Here is a 19,055-nt window from a genome sequence, read left to right as displayed (position 1 = left end):
TGCTTTATCTGATCGAATGGTAACAATTAAAATTCCATTTTGTCTTCCAATGGCTTTTTCCCATTCAAATACAGTTTCTCGAGAAGAAAATACCTGCAAAATACGTTTCAAATAAAACATTAACTATATAGCTATAAGAAAAGTTTAATTGGCGATGATTCATCAGTAGTTGTAATAATACCTGATCAGTGGTTAATTTTTCTGTAGAATCTATAACATTTTTTGAAGCAGAAACATCAACTCTACTCATACCTAATTTCAAAATTAGTAACAAATTTAATTAAAAATAATATTCTAAATATTGAATTTAAAAAAAAATTAAAAACAATTTCTAACATAAACATTGAATTTAAAAAAAAATAAAATACATTTCGAAACTTTCACTTATTGAAAAGTTCGAAACTTAAAATACATTTCGAAAGTCTTAAACTTTCGAATAAAACTTTCGAAACTTTTGTGAAAATGCAAACTTTCGAAGACCAAATTGCATTTCGAAGATTTGTAAGTTTCGAAACTCCATTTCGAAAGTTTCATGAAATGCCAAATTTTCGAAGCATTACTCTATTTCGAAACTTTCAAATGCAAGCAAATATTCGAATACTGTCCATTTCGAAAATTTGGTGTTTATCCAAAGTTTCGAAAATTTGAATTTTTTTGAAATAAACTGCATTTCGAAGGTTTTAAAATAGTAAAAGTTTCGAGTAACTTACTAAAATTCATTTCGAAAATTTTAAACTTTCGAATCCAACATTTTTTTTCTAAATTTTCGAAAGTGGTGGGGTGTGAAATCTGAATGGTAATTTTTAGAATAATGTTATACTGTTTTACAGAGGGGTATATTAGTCTTTAAAAAATACTGGGGGGGTGGCAGGTAAAATTGGGGGGTGCCTGGTACAAAACCCAATTATTTGAGCTCATACCTGCACATATAGTTTGGATTTTTACTCTACCATTTTTACGCATACTGAAAGTGTGAGCCCAATTATAAGAGGGTGTAAGTAGCAAAACCTGGAGATATAGGTAGGATTGGCATTTGTTGAAAAGGCCCAATTAAAAAAAGGTAGCTAAATAGTATCACCTTCATGTATGGTTTTTAATTTAACTTGCGCATAAAGCCAAGTAGAACGCATTGTCCTAATATAATTCTCTCACTCTTCGATACTCGCGATTCATTCAGAAAAAAAACACCATGGGTCAAGGAACACCAGGCGGTTTGAACCGGCAAGGTTTACCGGGTGACCGGAAACCAGACGGCAGCGACAAGAAGGACAAGAAATTCGAACCAGCCGCACCACCGGCACGTGTCGGTCGCAAACAGCGGAAACAAAAAGGTCCAGAGTCGGCGGCGAGGTTACCGACGGTAACGCCTCTATCGAAGTGCAAACTAAGGCTCTTAAAACTTGAACGAATCAAAGACTATTTGTTGATGGAAGAAGAATTTGTAGCGAATCAGGAACGGCTCAAACCTCAGGAAGAGAAAGCTGAAGAGGATAGATCTAAGGTCGATGATCTTAGAGGTTCGCCTATGAGTGTTGGTAACCTTGAAGAACTTATTGATGAGAATCACGCCATTGTTTCTTCTTCGGTTGGACCCGAATATTATGTTGGAATTTTGTCTTTTGTTGATAAGGATCAGTTAGAACCTGGATGCGCTATTTTGATGCATAACAAGGTAGGGTTTTACTCTCTTTTTTTTAATAATTATTATGATGATTGTTTAATTATTAGCGTTTTGTTTGAAATACTGGAAGTTTGTGATGAATTTTAGGTTTAGGGTTTAGGTTAGAATGAATCGTAATTTCAGGGTGAAAGTGAAGCTACATTGTAATTCACAAATTTTGATCAGTCTCTTGTTTCTACGAAGTAACCATAGGTGATAATCATATACTCAAACTAGCATTGCCTAAGTATGGATTTTGTGTTATATGATAGTCAACATTTAAGGTGAGACAATGATAAGTTGAATTCTGGGCTGATAGTTTAGAAAAATTAATTTTTGTTTGTTATGTGACTTACCTTAAGGAGAATTTTGTTATGTTTCTCATTCCCAATGGCTGCACATCTTTATTGACACGAGATTGCACCTTGAAAGCTTTTCTTAGCAGGGTGAAGGTTATTAGTTAAAACACCCACAATTCCACTATAAATAAGGTGAAAATCAAATTATTAATATAACAAGTTTTTATACTATCATGCTTTACTTGATACTTTGGTAAAGAAAGCTTTGAATGATATAAACACATCTCGTTGGGTTTTAAATGTTTTGAAAAAGACGGTGTTAATTGCTTGAGAATATGGTAGTCAAAATTGCGATCTAAGACCACATGATTCTATTTTATTCTGCTGTGATGTAGGAGGGGTATAACACTTATTATATTGTATGGCTCTTTACCAGGTTCTTTCTGTTGTTGGGCTTCTTCAAGACGAAGTTGATCCAATGGTCTCTGTCATGAAGGTTGAGAAGGCTCCTTTGGAATCATATGCTGACATTGGTGGTTTAGATGCCCAGATACAGGAAATTAAAGAAGCAGTCGAGCTTCCCCTGACACATCCGGAACTGTATGAAGATATTGGTATCAAGCCTCCAAAGGGAGTCATTTTATATGGAGAACCTGGAACCGGGAAGACATTGCTTGCAAAGGTGTGCATTTTTGTGTTTCTGACTGGGCTGCCTGGAGTAAAATTTTAACAACGAATTTTTTTGTTTCTCATTTTCTTTGTTCACTACTTCACTATCTTTACAATTAAGTTCAACATGCTTCACACTAAATGAATGACTAGGAGTGTGAAATTATTATTTTTTATATGTATACTTTCTCTAAAATAGATTTGTGTGATGTCCTTGTTTGTGTGGTTTCTGGATTACAAAGTTTTTTGTTTAAATGTTTGTGTCATTAATCTGCATTGACTATCATGTTATCATGTTTTTCCTCTGTAACTCTGTTATACGCTAGCTAGTAAGATCCTTTCCCATACTGGTGGACATATGTATTCTCATCAAACTGTTTATTCCTTACAGGTGTTAAAACTTAAATACCATGTAATGAATTCTAAAAACAAGTTAAAACATTATGCATTTCAAAATAACAAGGGATTGTTGTAGCCAGTTAAATAATTAATTGTTTATATTTAGTACATAAACTTTACTAGAAGTTTACTCTAACCTATGTGCAGTGATGATAATATGATATGCATTAATTGACCCATGTCTAACTGTTGCTTCTAGTAATTATTATTGCATTTTATATATTACACTCTGCACAATCGGTTCGGACTAAAGACAAAGCTTTGTTTGCTTTCAGGCTGTGGCCAACTCAACATCAGCAACATTCTTACGTGTTGTTGGTAGTGAATTGATACAAAAATACTTAGGAGATGGTCCCAAACTTGTGAGGGAACTTTTTCGAGTTGCTGATGATCTTTCTCCTTCTATTGTCTTCATTGATGAAATTGACGCTGTTGGTACAAAGAGGTATGTTATTGAAAGCTTTAGGATCACTGGGTTGTAAGAATTTGTCCTTTTTTGAATGCCGTATACTGTTTTGGACTGTGTGTTGGACTAGTAGTGGAGTGTTATATTTAGATCATTTCTTATACTTTTATTGTATGCGATGCAGGTATGATGCTCACTCAGGTGGAGAGCGGGAAATTCAAAGGACCATGTTGGAGTTGCTGAACCAGTTAGATGGTTTTGATTCCAGAGGAGATGTAAAAGTTATTCTCGCAACCAACAGAATTGAAAGCCTTGATCCAGCTCTATTGCGACCTGGTCGAATAGACAGGAAGATTGAATTTCCTCTCCCTGACATCAAAACAAGGAGACGCATTTTCACGGTAGGCATGATTACTTTGTGAAAAAAAAAACTGGTTTCTGTTTTAACTGTTACTGCAATATTTTATATGTATGTTCTGCTTATTTGTATGACTAAAAGCTCTCATGCTTTTGAAAATTAGATACACACATCAAGAATGACACTAGCTGATGATGTCAATTTAGAAGAATTTGTTATGACTAAGGATGAGTTCTCTGGAGCTGATATAAAAGCAATATGTACCGAAGCTGGCTTACTTGCTTTACGAGAACGACGAATGAAGGTTAGAAGTTCTTTTTTATTTTGTACTATTTTTGCCAAAACACTGATCGTGTGAAAGTATTTGTCGGTACATTGTTTGAGTCATTGGATTTTGTTTTAAGTACTTGGATGTTCAGTTAACTCCTTTTTAATTGGGATTGATTACTATACTTGCACATTACAATAACATTTTAATTGGGATTTTTTTTATAATTTAGATTCGTGGTGAAAGTTTTTTTGGTGTGTTTTTTAATAACCAAGCCTACTTGTTCTTATTCAAGATCTTGCTTTGCATTACTTGACCATTTTGATTGGACCAAACTTTTTCTGTTGTTTTGTACCTTGTTACTCACTTTTTTGGGTATGTTGGTCACCAGTGTTTTTGACCCTTTACTACCAATTGTTTTTCAGGTTACGCATGCGGATTTTAAGAAGGCAAAAGATAAAGTTATGTTTAAGAAGAAAGAAGGCGTGCCCGAAGGATTATATATGTGAAATATCGTCCTCATTTACCCTTGCCTTCTTTATTTATCATTATGGTATTTTTCTTGCTGTGTTCACAGATGTACACTTCAGCATCGGGAATTATGGTCGGTTATGGGCCTGAATTATAGTTTTCTTTAACTCAAAAATTGGGAATTTTTCCATGATCCTTACCAGTCTCTCATTTATGTTAATCTGATGATAGTACACATTCCTTAATTTTTTGTTGGTACAAAAAGAAACTAAGAAACAAAACGGCCTTTCCTGTGCATGTAAGTATGACACAAATCATCAAACAAGAAATGATGAAGGTGATTAGAAGGTTTCTCCACCATATTTTCCTTCTATTCTTGCTATTGTTACTAAGTACTGGTCTAAATGCATTTTTTTTACACTACGACTAGTAAAATAACTGTGTTTCAGATTGGGTGCCACGACAATTTTTTTGGACTGAATAATAAGTTCATTCATACTAAAATTAAAATAATAATCAGATCTTATGTTTAAGAAAACCAAAAACATATTAATGATACACAAGAATTGTATTAGTCAATTAAAAATAATCAAAACAAGACTTTAATCCTAATAATTAAATTAATGTCATGCAATGGTCAAGAACAATGTAAGATATAATCTATAATGTAATCTATCTTTGAAAAAAATTGTTGGTGTTCTTCATTTATAGGCGTGACAATGAGGTGGGGCATGAGTGGATTTTGCCTCCTTTATTCCCGCATTTGATTCGGCTTGCTTCTATTTTATAACGGGTAAAATTTAGACTTTATTTTGGCTCACAACGGGTTTCGGATTTTTCCGCCCACATCCGCACCTATTCATATATGTATATAATTATAAACTTAAAAATCATATCTATCATAATTAATATAATAAAATAATTATTATTAAACAAAAAAATATAAAAATATATTTTCTATAGTGATAAGATTATAATTTTTAATATTTTAAAAAATATTAAGTATATTGAATATGTATATACATATAGAAAATTTTAAAATTATTATAATATTATTGTGGGGTGGGTTCGGGTGTGGGTGAATATCACCACTCCCAAACTCGTCTCTGTCCATGTATTTTAATTTCGGAGAAATCTGCACCCGATTAAAACGGATTTCTCCGTCCAAATCAAGTGGGTTCAGGTGAATCCTGCAGATGCAAGTTATGTTGTCATTCATAGTCATTTGCATTTATGAATGTCTCACAAAGACGAGAAAATAAAAATTGTTACGTTATGATGACAAACAAACGCACATCACACTCAAACAACAAAATCATAGATGAAATACGAAGAAAAAAAATTAATTTCGTATTAAAACTACTTATTTAAACAAAATGAGATAAAAAAAATAACTTGAAGGAGTAATTACGGACTAAAAAATAGTCTTATACCACCCCTTTAATAAAAATGTTCTTACGCCACCCCTTTAATAAAAGAAAAAGAAGAAAGAATCGACGATATTTTTGGATAAAAAAGAGGCAGCGAAGTATGTTATTGATTAATTGTTTTTAATTGATACCACACCGTTACCATATATATATATATATATATATTATTTTAGAAAAGTCGATAAATTTCAACATAATTAATTCAAACAACTCTGACAACTGAGTTCGAAGATGGGATGTCACGTCCAATCTAACAATTAAGCTAGAGTTTAACGACATGTCATTGCTATATTTTAATTCTAGATACTAATTAAAGAAAATCAATAAAATTATGCCATTGATAAAAAAATTAAATTATTATAATAGTTGATGACCAAATAAAATTAAAGACATAATACACAATACTTGAAATATATGGAGAAGCCAGCAAAGGAATCATAAACTGGATCAACATCATCTTGTGCATTTATTCAACTACAGTAGAAATTATAATTCAAAGTGCAACATTGGTGGAATCCCTGCGCCTAGACCTAATCCAAAACACTATTCTAATTATTTGAATGAAACAAACAACAAAAAGTAAAAAAGACCAAATTCCAACCAAGATATAACCCAAGTCACGAATCCTATAAAAGATATGATTAGGACTCACTAATCCCAATGCCCACATGTAAGTAAGCAACATGCATGTGATTGCAACAATCATTAAAACTGCCAATAACCACACTATGACTCTATTGTGAAGAGGAAACCCACTTACAAGAACCAACAAGACACATAGAGAAGCAAAGAAAGAGGCAGAGTTGAAGAAAATGAATTTGAGAAAATCTGGTGACCAAACATAGCCTACAACTGCTGTTCCTGCTTCACAGAAACCATAGTCAGGACAAGCATAACCACCCTTTGTTGTGTCTTCTTGCCAAACACCACCTGGTGGACTTATTACTGATTGAAATGTCATTGTTGCAATCACTGTTGCTGCTACCATTAATTGTTCTTTCGTCTTTTTATCGATCCAATAACCTTGGTTTATTAGGTATGTATTGCAGAAGTTCTCAAACCTGTCCCATCTATTATTGTGTAGTTCATTTGTTATGCTTGGTGTTGGTGAAAATTGTGATGGTGGATTAGAAGGGTCAATGGTTGGTGAGGGATCATGAGATGATGGTTGTGGATGTGAAGGATTATTGTGCGGTGAGGGATTTGTTATTTCTAGAGGATGAATAAATGATGGTTGAGCTTGTTGTAGAGGATTGTTTCTTGGTAAAGATTGTGGTGGTTGTGGAGGATCATTGTTTGGTGGGGTTGCACGATTTTGTTGTGAAATGAATCTTGGTGGTAGAGAAAGTGATTGTTGTGCAATGACTATATTTGTAGATGTTTGAGCTTCTTGTTCAGTCAAAATGTGTTCATTTGTATGGCTTATAAAATCTCTTGGACAATGCTCCAACTTATGTAAAGCTCTTAAAGCTTCTGTTTTGGAAGTGTTTATTGTCTCACTCTTTTCAGATAGTGAGAGCAAGTACTTAATAATCTGCAATGTCATAAAAGAGCTGTTACAAGTGTCTTAAGTTATTTTACACATACTATGAAAATTAATAAATTCTATTGTTTTTAATTAATAAAATTAATTTTCTTTTTTCTATGATAACTTTATTATTATATTACACCAATTTCTTTCTCTAAAATAAATAGTTCAAAGTATTATTGACAAAACAGTTGTTAATATTATATTGAACTTTGAAAACAATAAATATATATAAATTAACATTTTTTTCTACAAAAACCTTTAAAAAAAATTTGATGTTGAAAAACAGTACCTTAATCTGTCCTCGTTTGACAGCTAAATCCAAAATAGTGTTACCCTCTTTGGCTTTAGAACATAAGAATTGATCAATATCACCTCTCACTGATTCCACTAGGATTTTCAAGGCCTCTAGATGGTTATAGAGAACACACAAGTGAAGAATGGAACCATGATCATCACTCTCAGACATCACCCTAATTATTTCTGTTTCTGGCATTGCACTAATCAACTCCTTAATAACTCCTACACGTCCTCTCATTACAGCAAAATGAAGAGGAACCTTATCATCTTTGTCTCTTATCAAGCAAGTTTCCGAGTCTGTTAACAACAGAGTTTTCACTATTTCAGTGTGTCCTTTAGCAGAAGCTAAATGAAGAGGGCAATGTCCTTCTGAGTTCACTTCAGATGCTAAATTTGGATTTATGCCAAGAAGAAACTGACATAACTCTAAATGTCCAAGCAAAGAAGCATTGTGTAATGGTGTTTCAGAGAATGGATAGAGTGAAATTCTGTTTAGAATAAGAGGGTCTCTTTGGAGAAGTGTTTTTAAGGTACTTACACATCCTTTTATTGATGCATCATAGAGGTTTCTCATTATAAAATTCTCCATTTAAGGGATGTATTGGAAGTTAAACCAAGTAATATCAATGTACTTATAATAATCTGCTACAAGTTAATGAAGTTATTTTTCAACAAATATGGATTGACATAACCAATGAGGTTGTATAAAAGTGAGATAATAACAAGAGAAATTTGATGATATTTAAGGTTCCAGCCGGCTAGCCAAAAATGTACTTCTCCTTTGTATAGAAGACATATATTAATGGTTTGAATGGTTCAACAAATCATGCCACAAAATCATTTGGAATAATTTCCACCGTGTTTAATATATAAAGGTAAAATATTTTTTTTTTTTTTTCTTTTGACATGAAGTAACTGTGTAGGATCACACTTCTCAGGATTTCTTTAAAGCATTACATACACATGAAGTAACTGTGAAAATTTAAGACAGGATAAAGAGGAAGACAAAAAAGAGAGAAAACTAAGTGACAATAATTTACATGTTAGCTGTGTATAGATTAGCTTGCAACTGAGAACTGCTAAAATGTTCGTTCCGTTACACTACAAAACTTGGCATGCTGTAGTATGGGTGGTGGCAGAAAATATAACCTGCAATGCACACAAGTCGATTATTAATTATATATAGTTATCATCCATGTTTTGTGAAACATCACTTATTCAGGACTTACAATAATATACTACCATGTTGAGAGCTAGTGGTAACAGCTATACAATAATAAGAAGCACCACTTGAATAATCAGCCCTTTATTGTAACTATCAAATCATCATTTATCTCCTGAACATCCATCATCAAGAAAAAAATTGAGATACTCAAAAGCAGCCACATATTTGATACAAATTTGAATTGAAGATAAATTGGTTCTGAAAAATAAAATACATCATTGAAATGGTAAACAACCAGATCTGGAAGTTAAGGTACAACATAAGCTTATAACACAGGAATACAGTAAGCACATATCAAAATCATTAAGACCAAGAAAAATAAATTAACCATCTTTTTATTTCCACCAAATCCTGCAAAATCCTAAGATAAAGTAGTTGTTTACCTGACTGGCGCGTTTCAGGATTCTCAGGGGGCCTACTGATACCTGGCTTGTTATTGTTTGGTTGGTTTATTGCCTGATTCTACACATGGAAATGGACCTCATAAACGTTTACATCAGTGATTTTTTTTTTTGAAAAAGTATACTAAGAAAATTTGCAAAAAAAAGGTATCCTCCCAGTTAAGATAAAAGTAAAAATACAATTTTTTACACAATATATAACAAGTGTTGATTGATCTGTTTTTTATATGCCAAGTAAAACAGCACAGCACATCATTACCACTCCAAAAAGGTACTAAAAGATGCACCATCAGCAAAATAATATATGTGTGGAGATGGCAGGAAATCTAATGGATCTCATGTGCAACAAGTTACTTCACACATTGTTTAAAAATTTCTAAACAGAAATAACATTAGAGGACAAAATACCTGCATTAATTGAAACTGCATCTGGTGGGGACCAAGGTATTGTTGATAAGGATCGGTGAAGTTTGGAATGCATGAATGATTTGGATCAGGTGTTCCAACTGAGGTGAGCACATTAACATCTGACTGATTAGCTGCTTGTGTTCTAGATGAATCAGGTGTAGGAACTTGCGGCACGTGGAAAGGAGGCATAGGAAACCTTGGTCCCAAATGAGCAGCAGCAGCTGCAGGCAAAGCCAGACCGGTTAACATATTGGGAAATGGCATTACCGGTCTGTTCATTCCCATTTCCATACTCATCCCCATTCCCATTCCAATTGTTGGCATATACTGCTGAATTCCACGAAACATCATAGGTACCATGCCACATCCCATGGACATCATCTGCATAAGTTGTACTCTCTGTTACAGAAATGAAAATACATGACCGTGGAATGTAAATAACTTACTACACTTGATAGTACATAAGCTTTGTAAAGGTCACAAAAATAGAGAGGACATTCCTAATGCAAGCGTGTACACAGCTGATAAAAAATATTAAATCCTTTCAATTGAACAACATAACCAACAATACAGCATCTGTTCTGTGGTTATCTACCTCCCTCACACATTGAGGGATGTGAAGTTTCATTCTAAAAAAAAAATTATTCTAAGAATGCAACAGCTTACAAAATTGCAGGCTATCTTTAGCTTTGCTATGTTCCAGTACCCTTCCACCCAAAACCTTACGAAGCTATAAACATTTGGAAATGGTGGAAGCTCATACCCTTCCACCCAATACTATTAGTTAGGCCAATACTATTTTCAGAGCCTATTTAACTAAATATAAATAATAATATCCTTTGTTATTGAAAAATAGATTATCATATTCAGATTTTCTAGCTGATATATCTTATTAAATAAATATAAATAATGGTTTTTGAATATTATAGCTGATGTATCCTTTGAAAATAGGCAACATGTCAAGCTTGAACTTTGAACCTTTTTGACAGGTCAGACCTATTTAAGAAAAGCCTTACTCGACTCAACCTATTCTCACCTTTAGTGGGAGGTGATAAATTATCCGGGATCAAGTGCAGCAGATGGTGCAAAGCTTACTAAAGTATCTTGTTTAGAGAACAATGAAAACAATTTATTAAATAGCTGAATTTACAGCACAAACTCAAGGTGAGGAAAAAAAAAAATAAAGAATGTGTTCACCCATAAAAGAAGAATCTACCTGCACTTGTAACTGCAGTGACTTCAAGTATTCAATTGCTTCATCCAGCATAGAAGCTTTGTCAGACTATGAATTAAGAGTAGGAGCAAAGATTAGAAACACAGGTTAGGAAGGAAATCCAATCTAAAACCCTGCCCCTTATATTCTCAAAAAGTCAGTTTACCTTATTACATCGAGGTATCAGTTCTTGAAGAGCTTTCATCTTTTCATTAATCCGATCACGACGCCTCTGCATGTAAAAGCAAAGTGAAAACTTTCATGTTGAGGAAAACTGCATAAATTATTTAAACTCAAAGAAATGTGTATATAGACTACAGACCCTCTCGGAGAGATTATGGACCTCAGCAGCACGAGATCTCTTTACAGATGATGATGATCCACAGATATTTCTTTTGGCTTCCGCAGATTCAAAATCAACATCCTATTACAGAATGACAAATAGAAATAAGAATATAGAAGTTGCAAATAATATAAGTTTGAATCACTTTCTGTTTCTGTATCTAGGTATTTATTAATTAGCATTTTCTACCTAATCTACACGTTTTCCACTTAGCCAGAATTGATTTCAGTCCTCACCCAGCTTATATGATCATAGTAGCAATTGGCAAAAATCTATACCATTAGCATTCAAAATAATATATATAAACTCTAAACCTACACTTTTTCTGCCACATTGAGAAGTATGGCTGCTTATGCCAAGGATTTCTACCTAAAACTCTACCCACACAAACTCCACAACTAAGCACAATTAGTTCATCTTCATACTATACATCCAAATATTGGCTACCCAATTGGGGGACCCTGGATATACTTCTGGGGAAAATAAAAAAGATTAGACTCCTCATGAATGAAATTAGAACATGATTCTTCTTTTATAAGACAAATCAAAAATGAGAAAGTTGGCAATTCCATAGGGAAAAAAGATACATGATGAGTCCCTACCTGATATGTATTTATGCTCAGCTAGAAACTACATTTATTATATTTGAATTACTCTAAATCAAACATATCTTTTCCTAGAACAAAATCTCTCATTCAGGTCTGGTCATTTCTACCCAGTTAAACTACATACTTATACTATTGAACTAGTAATATAAGGGTGTGAAAAGTCTCACCTGCAAAAACCATATACAATAATGCCTTTTCTAAATATTTCGTACTTGCAGAACTTGTCCATTAAACAGAACATGCAATATAAAGGAGTATTCTATAGTTTTTAGGTGTATTTTTATAGCGTATAATTGGTTTCACTTTATGGTGAATCAAAATTGATTCTTAAAATGTATAATTGATTTTAATATGTTTAAATTTATATTACTAAAATTGATCTTAGCTTGAAATTACAATTAAGAGCTTTTCACGCTAAAATTTATTTTATTGTTTCAAATCACTTTTATATAAATATATTCAAACATCATTTCACTTAATTTTTTTAACTTTTAACTAGACTTTTCTAATTTTATCATTGATGTGGGACCTGTCGATTTCTTGATAGGTAGCTACTAAAAGTTTCTCAACAGATAAGTAAATAAAAATGCTAACTAATGTTCCAAGACACTTGTTAAGAAATTAAAAATTTTAACAAAATTTTGAAAAATATTCAATGCCTTAAAATTTAAGAAAGTCGTTTTTTTAACGTAAAATTGTGTTTTGTTATCACTGGTTAGGGTGGCCGTAAAATACAAAAATCCTAGAATATTTGCAAAAGTTTGGAATGTATAACCATACACGTGGCGTAGTCATATTAAGCCACGATAGGCATGGCTTAATATGACAATTCCATAGGGCACAAACCACACACAAATGAACAGAATCTGAAAGTTAAAATGTTAAGTGCAAGCGGCGTGGATGTAAACTGTGACGACACCTCACCAATGCAATGCATAGGGAATGAGCAACTCTGAATCTGACGTCACACAAAAAAAAGTAACAACACTGAGTTAACTCACTCACCTCGCTTTGATCCTCCCATTCCTCCGCTTCCCTTCCCTTCCTCTTTCGCTCCTGCTCCGCTACCTTCCGAACCGCTTCTCCACTACTACTCGAACCGCCCGGTTCATCACACGTCATAGAAGGCGCCTCCAAACCGGTTCCTCCTTCCGTTAGCTCCGCCGAACTTCTAACTGTTTCCGAAACCGGTTGCACAGCAGGCGTGTCGCACGAATCTACCCCCGTTGATTCATTCACAGCAGTTCTCGAAATCGAAGACGGTCCTGGCTCTGTCCTAACACTGTGCCTCGCAAAGTACGCAAAGTTCTGCGGCACTTGATCGAGCTTCCTCGGCGGCGGAATCGGAGGACGAGGAGGAACCGCCGACATTGGAGTCTGCCGGAGCTCCGTCAGTTGAGACGTGTGGTGAGGATTTTGCATGATACGGTTGTTGTTAACCGTCGGCGGCGGGTTGAGGAAATCGGCAGAGAAGGTTTGATCGAAGGGAGAATCGTCATCATCGTTGATTGGATAGTGAAGCCACGAAGCCATTTCACCTTCTTGCATGAATAGATGTTGATTATAGTTTTCCTCCTTCGCCGATAAAGTTCCGCCGCGAGTGGAATCGGTCCCTGGCGGTGGTTTTCTGAGATAACGGTGGTTTTGAGTCTGTGTGACGACTTGGCCGTTTTGCCATAAGAGCTCCATGATCTCGTCGTCTGCACTGTTTGAAATTAATTTCAGCAAATCTGGTGAATTAAAAAAGGACAAAAAAAAAAGATAATATAATAAATAAAAAGAATGAAGTTAGAGTTACATGGAGGGTTTGTTAGGGCGAGGTATTGGGTATTGTTGTTGATCCATTTGGGATTGGAAATAGTTGATGTGAGGAAAGAGAAAAGAGAGGAGAAGTTAGTTGAGCATGATGAGTGAAAATGGTAATGGAGGAAGATATTTTCATAGGTTGCAGAAGAGAACGTGTGGTGTGTTGGATTGTAGTTTGAGGTTGGAAATAAGAGAAGGGAAAAGGTAGCACAACAGAACACCACAAATACCCACAGATAACAACATCTCTCTCTCCGAATAATGCAAAGCTAAAGGACGAAACATTCTTTTCATCCTTTTCTTTTCTCTTAATCTTAACTTTCCCACCCTCAAATACAAATTAAATCAATTCATTTAATCATATTCTATTGAATTCACTTTTTTAAGTTAATCATAATTTCATTAAAAAATATCTTACAGCAAATTAAAAATATAAACTTCTACTGCTTTTTGAATCTGATAACAAAATAGTTTACTATCGACTAACAACAACTACATCATCAACATTCCTGGCAACACACATATATATACACAGCTTCAAGTCAAATATCACCTTAAATCTTACTCTCAAAAGATTGATTGTTTAATATTAAATAAATAAAATGTATATTTATAAAAAAATATATTGATATTTATTATATAATAGACAGTCTCTCAAAACTTAAAATGATCAAAAACAAACTTGATATCGAAAAAATAAAATGAAATAAAAAAAACTTTTGGATAATATGAAGACGAAGATATATAATTTATTAAAATGTATAATAAATACTTCACATGTTATGTTTATTTATTCTTTTACATAATATATGTATAAAATTTTTTTAGATGTAGTATTTTTATTGTCACAAAATTTATAATAATTGATATTTGTGGATGATTTTTTTTATTTTTTTATTATATTTTAATTAAAAATAATGGAAATTTGATAACAAATACAGTTAAAAAACTCCCAATAGGAACAAGAAACGGAGGAGTTATCTTCACTCTGCTCCGTCGACATTCTTACTCTAGCATAGACAAAATTTCTTGTATCGATCAAAGACAACTGTTTTTTATAACCAAGACAACAACTTTATTTTCAACTCAATTGCAATCAAATTTATAAAATCTATTTTGTTTTTATTTTGTTTAAGTTTGCGTTTATTAAACAATCACAAAATAATTACACTTAAAGAGTATGTAGATAAACATCTTCTTTTACCAAAGAATACTTACTCATTTTCATAATCAAATTCATAAAAAATTAGTAACAACAAGACTATATTTGAGTCTGACAAAGAACATTATTGAGCAGTACATACTTCACCTTCTTCTTTCTTCTTCTGTTTTTCTCTTTTGCCAGCCCAACATTCGTTAGCAAAGTGTCCAAATTTCTCACAGTTGTAACATTGCACATTCTTCTTGACAAAGTTTTTTGATCTTTGGTATCAGAACAAGACCAAGATATGAATTTTGATGTATCTGAAGAGGTTGTTGATTCGGCTGAGGCTGAGATACAAGAGTTGAGGATGGAGCTTGATGAAAAAAAAAATTAATTAAAAAGCTGAAAAATGGGGTGAATCATTGCAAAAAATCAGAATCAAATACTTTGGAAATAGTTGGCAAATGTCAAATGCAATTAGAAGCTGCAAACAAGACAGTGGAATCGCTTACGTTAGAAGGCGGAAATATTTTAGAAGCTTATCAATCCTTAGCCTTAGAATTGAACAATTAAAGGCTCAAGTAAAATCATTGGAGGAACTTGTGAGAAAAGTTGAGGCTAATTTAATCAACGTAGATAATATAAATCCACTGGAAGTTGTCGAAAACGATGAGATAAACCATCTCAAAGTCGAACTTGTCTCGGTTAAAGCTGAAGCAGTGCAATTAGAATCTGTATTGGATTTCGCCAAGGGAGATGAATATGGTTATGGCAATGAAAATGGTGAAGATGAAGATATTCTTCCAGAGAGTTCAGCGACAAATCTGTTTTGGGACGTTCCTGGAGAGAAAAGGAGAGCAAGGTTGATTTTGAAGTAAATATATGTCGTTGGATTGGATGTGGTTTGTGTTCTCATTAGAATCACACAAATTGTGCTATTCGAGAGCAACTTATTTGCACGGGTCCTTATGTAAATAGTGGATCATGGCCTTCAGAACTGTTGGGTTGGGTTAAAGACTGTGGATCATGTCTTTCAACACTGTGCACCATCATGGGATGGGGGAACCTTGATGAGGGAGCTTGATTTTGTTAGTAGGATCCTTCATGGTAGTAAAGACCGACCAAAGAGGAATTTTTTTTTTAAGTGTGATGATCTCAAGAAAAATCTGAAAAGTGAAAAAAAAAAAAAAAAAAGGATCCTAATGTAAACATGCAGGAGAATATTTATGGTTTTCCAAGAGTTTGACTTGGATTCTCCAAAGAACCTGGAAAATGCAGGAAATGGAAGATTGATTGCTCCACATGAGGCATGCAATAAAATTGTTAAAATGGTGTAGGAGGCTATAAGAAAGATGGATTAGTAGCTGATAAGAAGATGAGAATGTTCAAAAAGGCTCGCTTAGCTTTTGAGGCTTGTGATCGCGAATTAGCAGACAATGCCAGAAGAGCAGGAGAACTCAATATGGAGAGGCTGCAAAATATGTCACTGATTGAATAAACTTGAATTAAGGGAGAGTGCTGGAAACCATGAATGTTCTTGGTTTTGAGTGTTAGAATGGAGAACGTTGAACGTTCTCCATATTCAGTTTTGTAATTTAAGTTAAGTTTGATTGTATGTAATCAACTAACTAACTAACCACTTGTTTAGTTAGTTCATTAAGTTAAAGTTACAAAGAATATCATAAAAGCTATGTATAAGTAGTACATTTATCTCTCAATAAAATAAAATATTTATATCATCACTTTCTTTTTTGATTTACTTTCATTGCAAAAAGTTGAAAGACTAACAATAACATTAAAACAAAAAGTTGAAACACTAACAATAACATTAAAACTAAAGATAAATCACAAATGTTAATTGTGTTGTTATAATTTATCTGTTTAAATTTTAATAGCCACATATATATTGGAAAGCACACTCCCACAAAAAAACAAGAAAAACTACATCACCCAAAAGTAGAGATGCCTGGGAAGTTCTTTGTGCGGCCCACAACTTTATTCCTCTTTACATGCTTGGCCTAGGTTCTCTTTGCGTACATAGCCTGGTCCCAAACCTGTGAAATAAAACCTACTTCCTCAAAGTTGAAAAGAAAAAAAAAATAGAGTAAAAACTAATCATATTTCTATCTAAAATATTAGAAGAAAAAATATTTATATAATGATTGTATTAATGTGCAAAACCTCGAATTAATAATCTGTTTGAAACAAAATTCAAATCATAAAGATTTACGTATACAATATATACACGTTAATATAATGTTATGTCTTCTGTCAAAATAATAAAATAACATTGATATATGTACATATCTCAATTTCTCACATTCAATATCTCAATTTATATCTATCTTTTTTTTTTATCACATTATCAATTTATCACATTTGAATATTGGTTAATAGATTATCATATAATATTAAAATATTTATTAATTATAATCAAATTATATATTAAGAGATGTCGTATCTTTAAATTATCTTCATATATTGAAGGAGTAATCTCTAGCTCCCTCTTGAGATACCTTAGAGCAACAAAAAATTATAATCAAACCTTTGATAGATTCTTAAAGTTAATGACTTAATGTATCATCATAATTAGGATTATGCATGATTGATTGGCATAATTGTTTGTAACATTATGTTATTGCGTTATTATAGTTACCTCAATGCTATGCCATTTATAAGGTGCCCATAAGATGATATTCGCCAAAATTTTATCTAGAGTTGTGAGTATCTATGGCGTCTTTGCCATTTTCCATGACTTAGACATTCACTCCAGTCCTATTCAATTTATTTTGACATAATATATTTTTATTTCTTGAGTTAAGTTTATATGGTATCGATGTGTTTCTCGTTCCAGTTCTTTTTTTTATTTAGAGAATTTACTATGGAAGGATTTCCACTTACAAGAATATTTAAAAAATGAGTTGTATAGTTGTGTCTATTTGCTCTTCTTTTTTGCCATGATGTTGAAACTAAACATATTTTATTTGATTGATCATTTGCCCAACACATTGGATGTGGCTTGGGAGAATTCTAATGACTAACCTGTCTGATTTTAACCTTTTGTTCGTTTTTCCAGTTTGCAGGTCTAATTGGAGTCATCAGGTGAGAGATGTGGTCATATCTTTTGTGGTTAATGCATGTTGGTGCATTTGTTTTTGTTGGAATCAGTCTAGATTCTTCAATAAGAACATTCCTCTTCATCGGACAATTTCTCTAATTATTTCCAACGTGCCTTTGTCTGGAAACTATAGACTTTTAGCTTATATTTTCTTCGTATTTTGATTCTTTTTTGTTGCGTTTTTTCTCCGTCACATGCCACTTACTTAAAGCTCATATATTTTTTCAAGTCATATGACGACCCCTCCTTGCTACATGATTAAGTGTAATATCGATGAAGCCGTTAAAAGTAGTTTTGAGCCTTCTGATTGTGGTGGTCTATTTAGATATCGTAGTGCTACTTTTCTTTGATTCTTCACTCTACCTCTTGGTATTCACATTGCTCTTTTTGATGTATGTTATACCAGTGATTTAGATAACCTCTGAGAAAAAATTAGTATAACATTTAGTTAGAGTGTAATTCAAGTTTAATAATTATTGTTTTACGAAACTCACAACTTGTGCCTTAGAGACTTCAAAATATATGAAAAAAATTATATTTAGCTTAACTCAAATGAAATTTAAAATGCTCATATTTCTAGAGAGAAAAACTTTTGTGTCAATTTGTTAGCTATTTTGTTATTTCCAACCAACGATTTATTTGGTGGAATATTATTTCTCATTTTATTTAGGATGAATTTTTTAATAATAGAATTAACCTTTATAGTTTTAGATTTTTTTGATGTACTTGAATTTGTCTATTGCTCCAAGCTTCTTTTGTATTTTTATTTCTTTAATAATATTTGATACTACAAAGAATTGTTAAAGCTAGTGATGCTAACTTAATTGGAATGGCTGATACGAGAGATACTCTTTGGGCTCTTTCTTTAGAAGAAAAAAAAAGTACTGTTAATTGGATAGAGATGACTTTCAATATCTTCGATTAGAAAAGGAATTTTTTCTATGCAGCTGGCATACAAACTATTATTTCTAAATATGTACCGGCACAAAGAATATATTACT

At 32.9% G+C, this 19,055-nt stretch overlaps 2 protein-coding genes and 1 pseudogene across 10 annotated transcripts; 2 read left to right on the top strand and 1 right to left on the bottom strand.

Annotated features, from left to right (window-relative positions):
- Window positions 1-1,100: 1,100 nt before the first annotated feature.
- Window positions 1,101-4,775, top strand: LOC101514002 (26S proteasome regulatory subunit 4 homolog A). Its single transcript, XM_004493808.4, has 6 exons — window positions 1,101-1,672; window positions 2,396-2,641; window positions 3,303-3,472; window positions 3,618-3,834; window positions 3,955-4,095; window positions 4,485-4,775. The coding sequence occupies exons 1-6, from the start codon at window positions 1,190-1,192 to the stop codon at window positions 4,566-4,568; spliced, it is 1,341 nt and encodes a 446-aa protein (XP_004493865.1). The 5' UTR covers window positions 1,101-1,189; the 3' UTR covers window positions 4,569-4,775.
- A 1,539-nt stretch (window positions 4,776-6,314) lies between these two features.
- LOC101512389 (transcription factor PIF1-like) lies at window positions 6,315-14,077 on the bottom strand. 9 transcript variants are annotated; one of them, XM_027332680.2, is made up of 9 exons: window positions 13,785-14,077; window positions 12,992-13,691; window positions 11,358-11,459; window positions 11,202-11,267; window positions 11,039-11,104; window positions 9,823-10,221; window positions 9,397-9,475; window positions 9,031-9,211; window positions 8,629-8,937 (listed from the first exon to the last, which is right to left on the bottom strand). In XM_027332680.2, the coding sequence occupies exons 1-8, from the start codon at window positions 13,829-13,831 to the stop codon at window positions 9,087-9,089; spliced, it is 1,584 nt and encodes a 527-aa protein (XP_027188481.1). In that variant the 5' UTR covers window positions 13,832-14,077; the 3' UTR covers window positions 8,629-8,937; window positions 9,031-9,086. The 9 variants fall into 9 exon arrangements, with proteins under 9 accessions (XP_073222260.1, XP_027188481.1, XP_027188480.1 ...); XM_027332679.2 differs by having other exon boundaries at window positions 9,018-9,211; window positions 13,785-14,076; XM_027332681.2 differs by having other exon boundaries at window positions 9,018-9,211; window positions 9,823-10,203; window positions 13,785-14,073.
- A 1,163-nt stretch (window positions 14,078-15,240) lies between these two features.
- LOC101493615 (OBERON-like protein) lies at window positions 15,241-16,629 on the top strand (annotated as a pseudogene).
- The last annotated feature ends 2,426 nt before the right edge of the window (window positions 16,630-19,055 follow it).

This window comes from Cicer arietinum, chromosome 3, assembly GCF_000331145.2.
Source record: "Cicer arietinum cultivar CDC Frontier isolate Library 1 chromosome 3, Cicar.CDCFrontier_v2.0, whole genome shotgun sequence".
Lineage (NCBI taxonomy): Eukaryota > Viridiplantae > Streptophyta > Magnoliopsida > Fabales > Fabaceae > Cicer > Cicer arietinum.
Note: the sequence above shows the minus strand (reverse complement) of the source record. Positions and strands in the feature narration are given on the sequence as shown.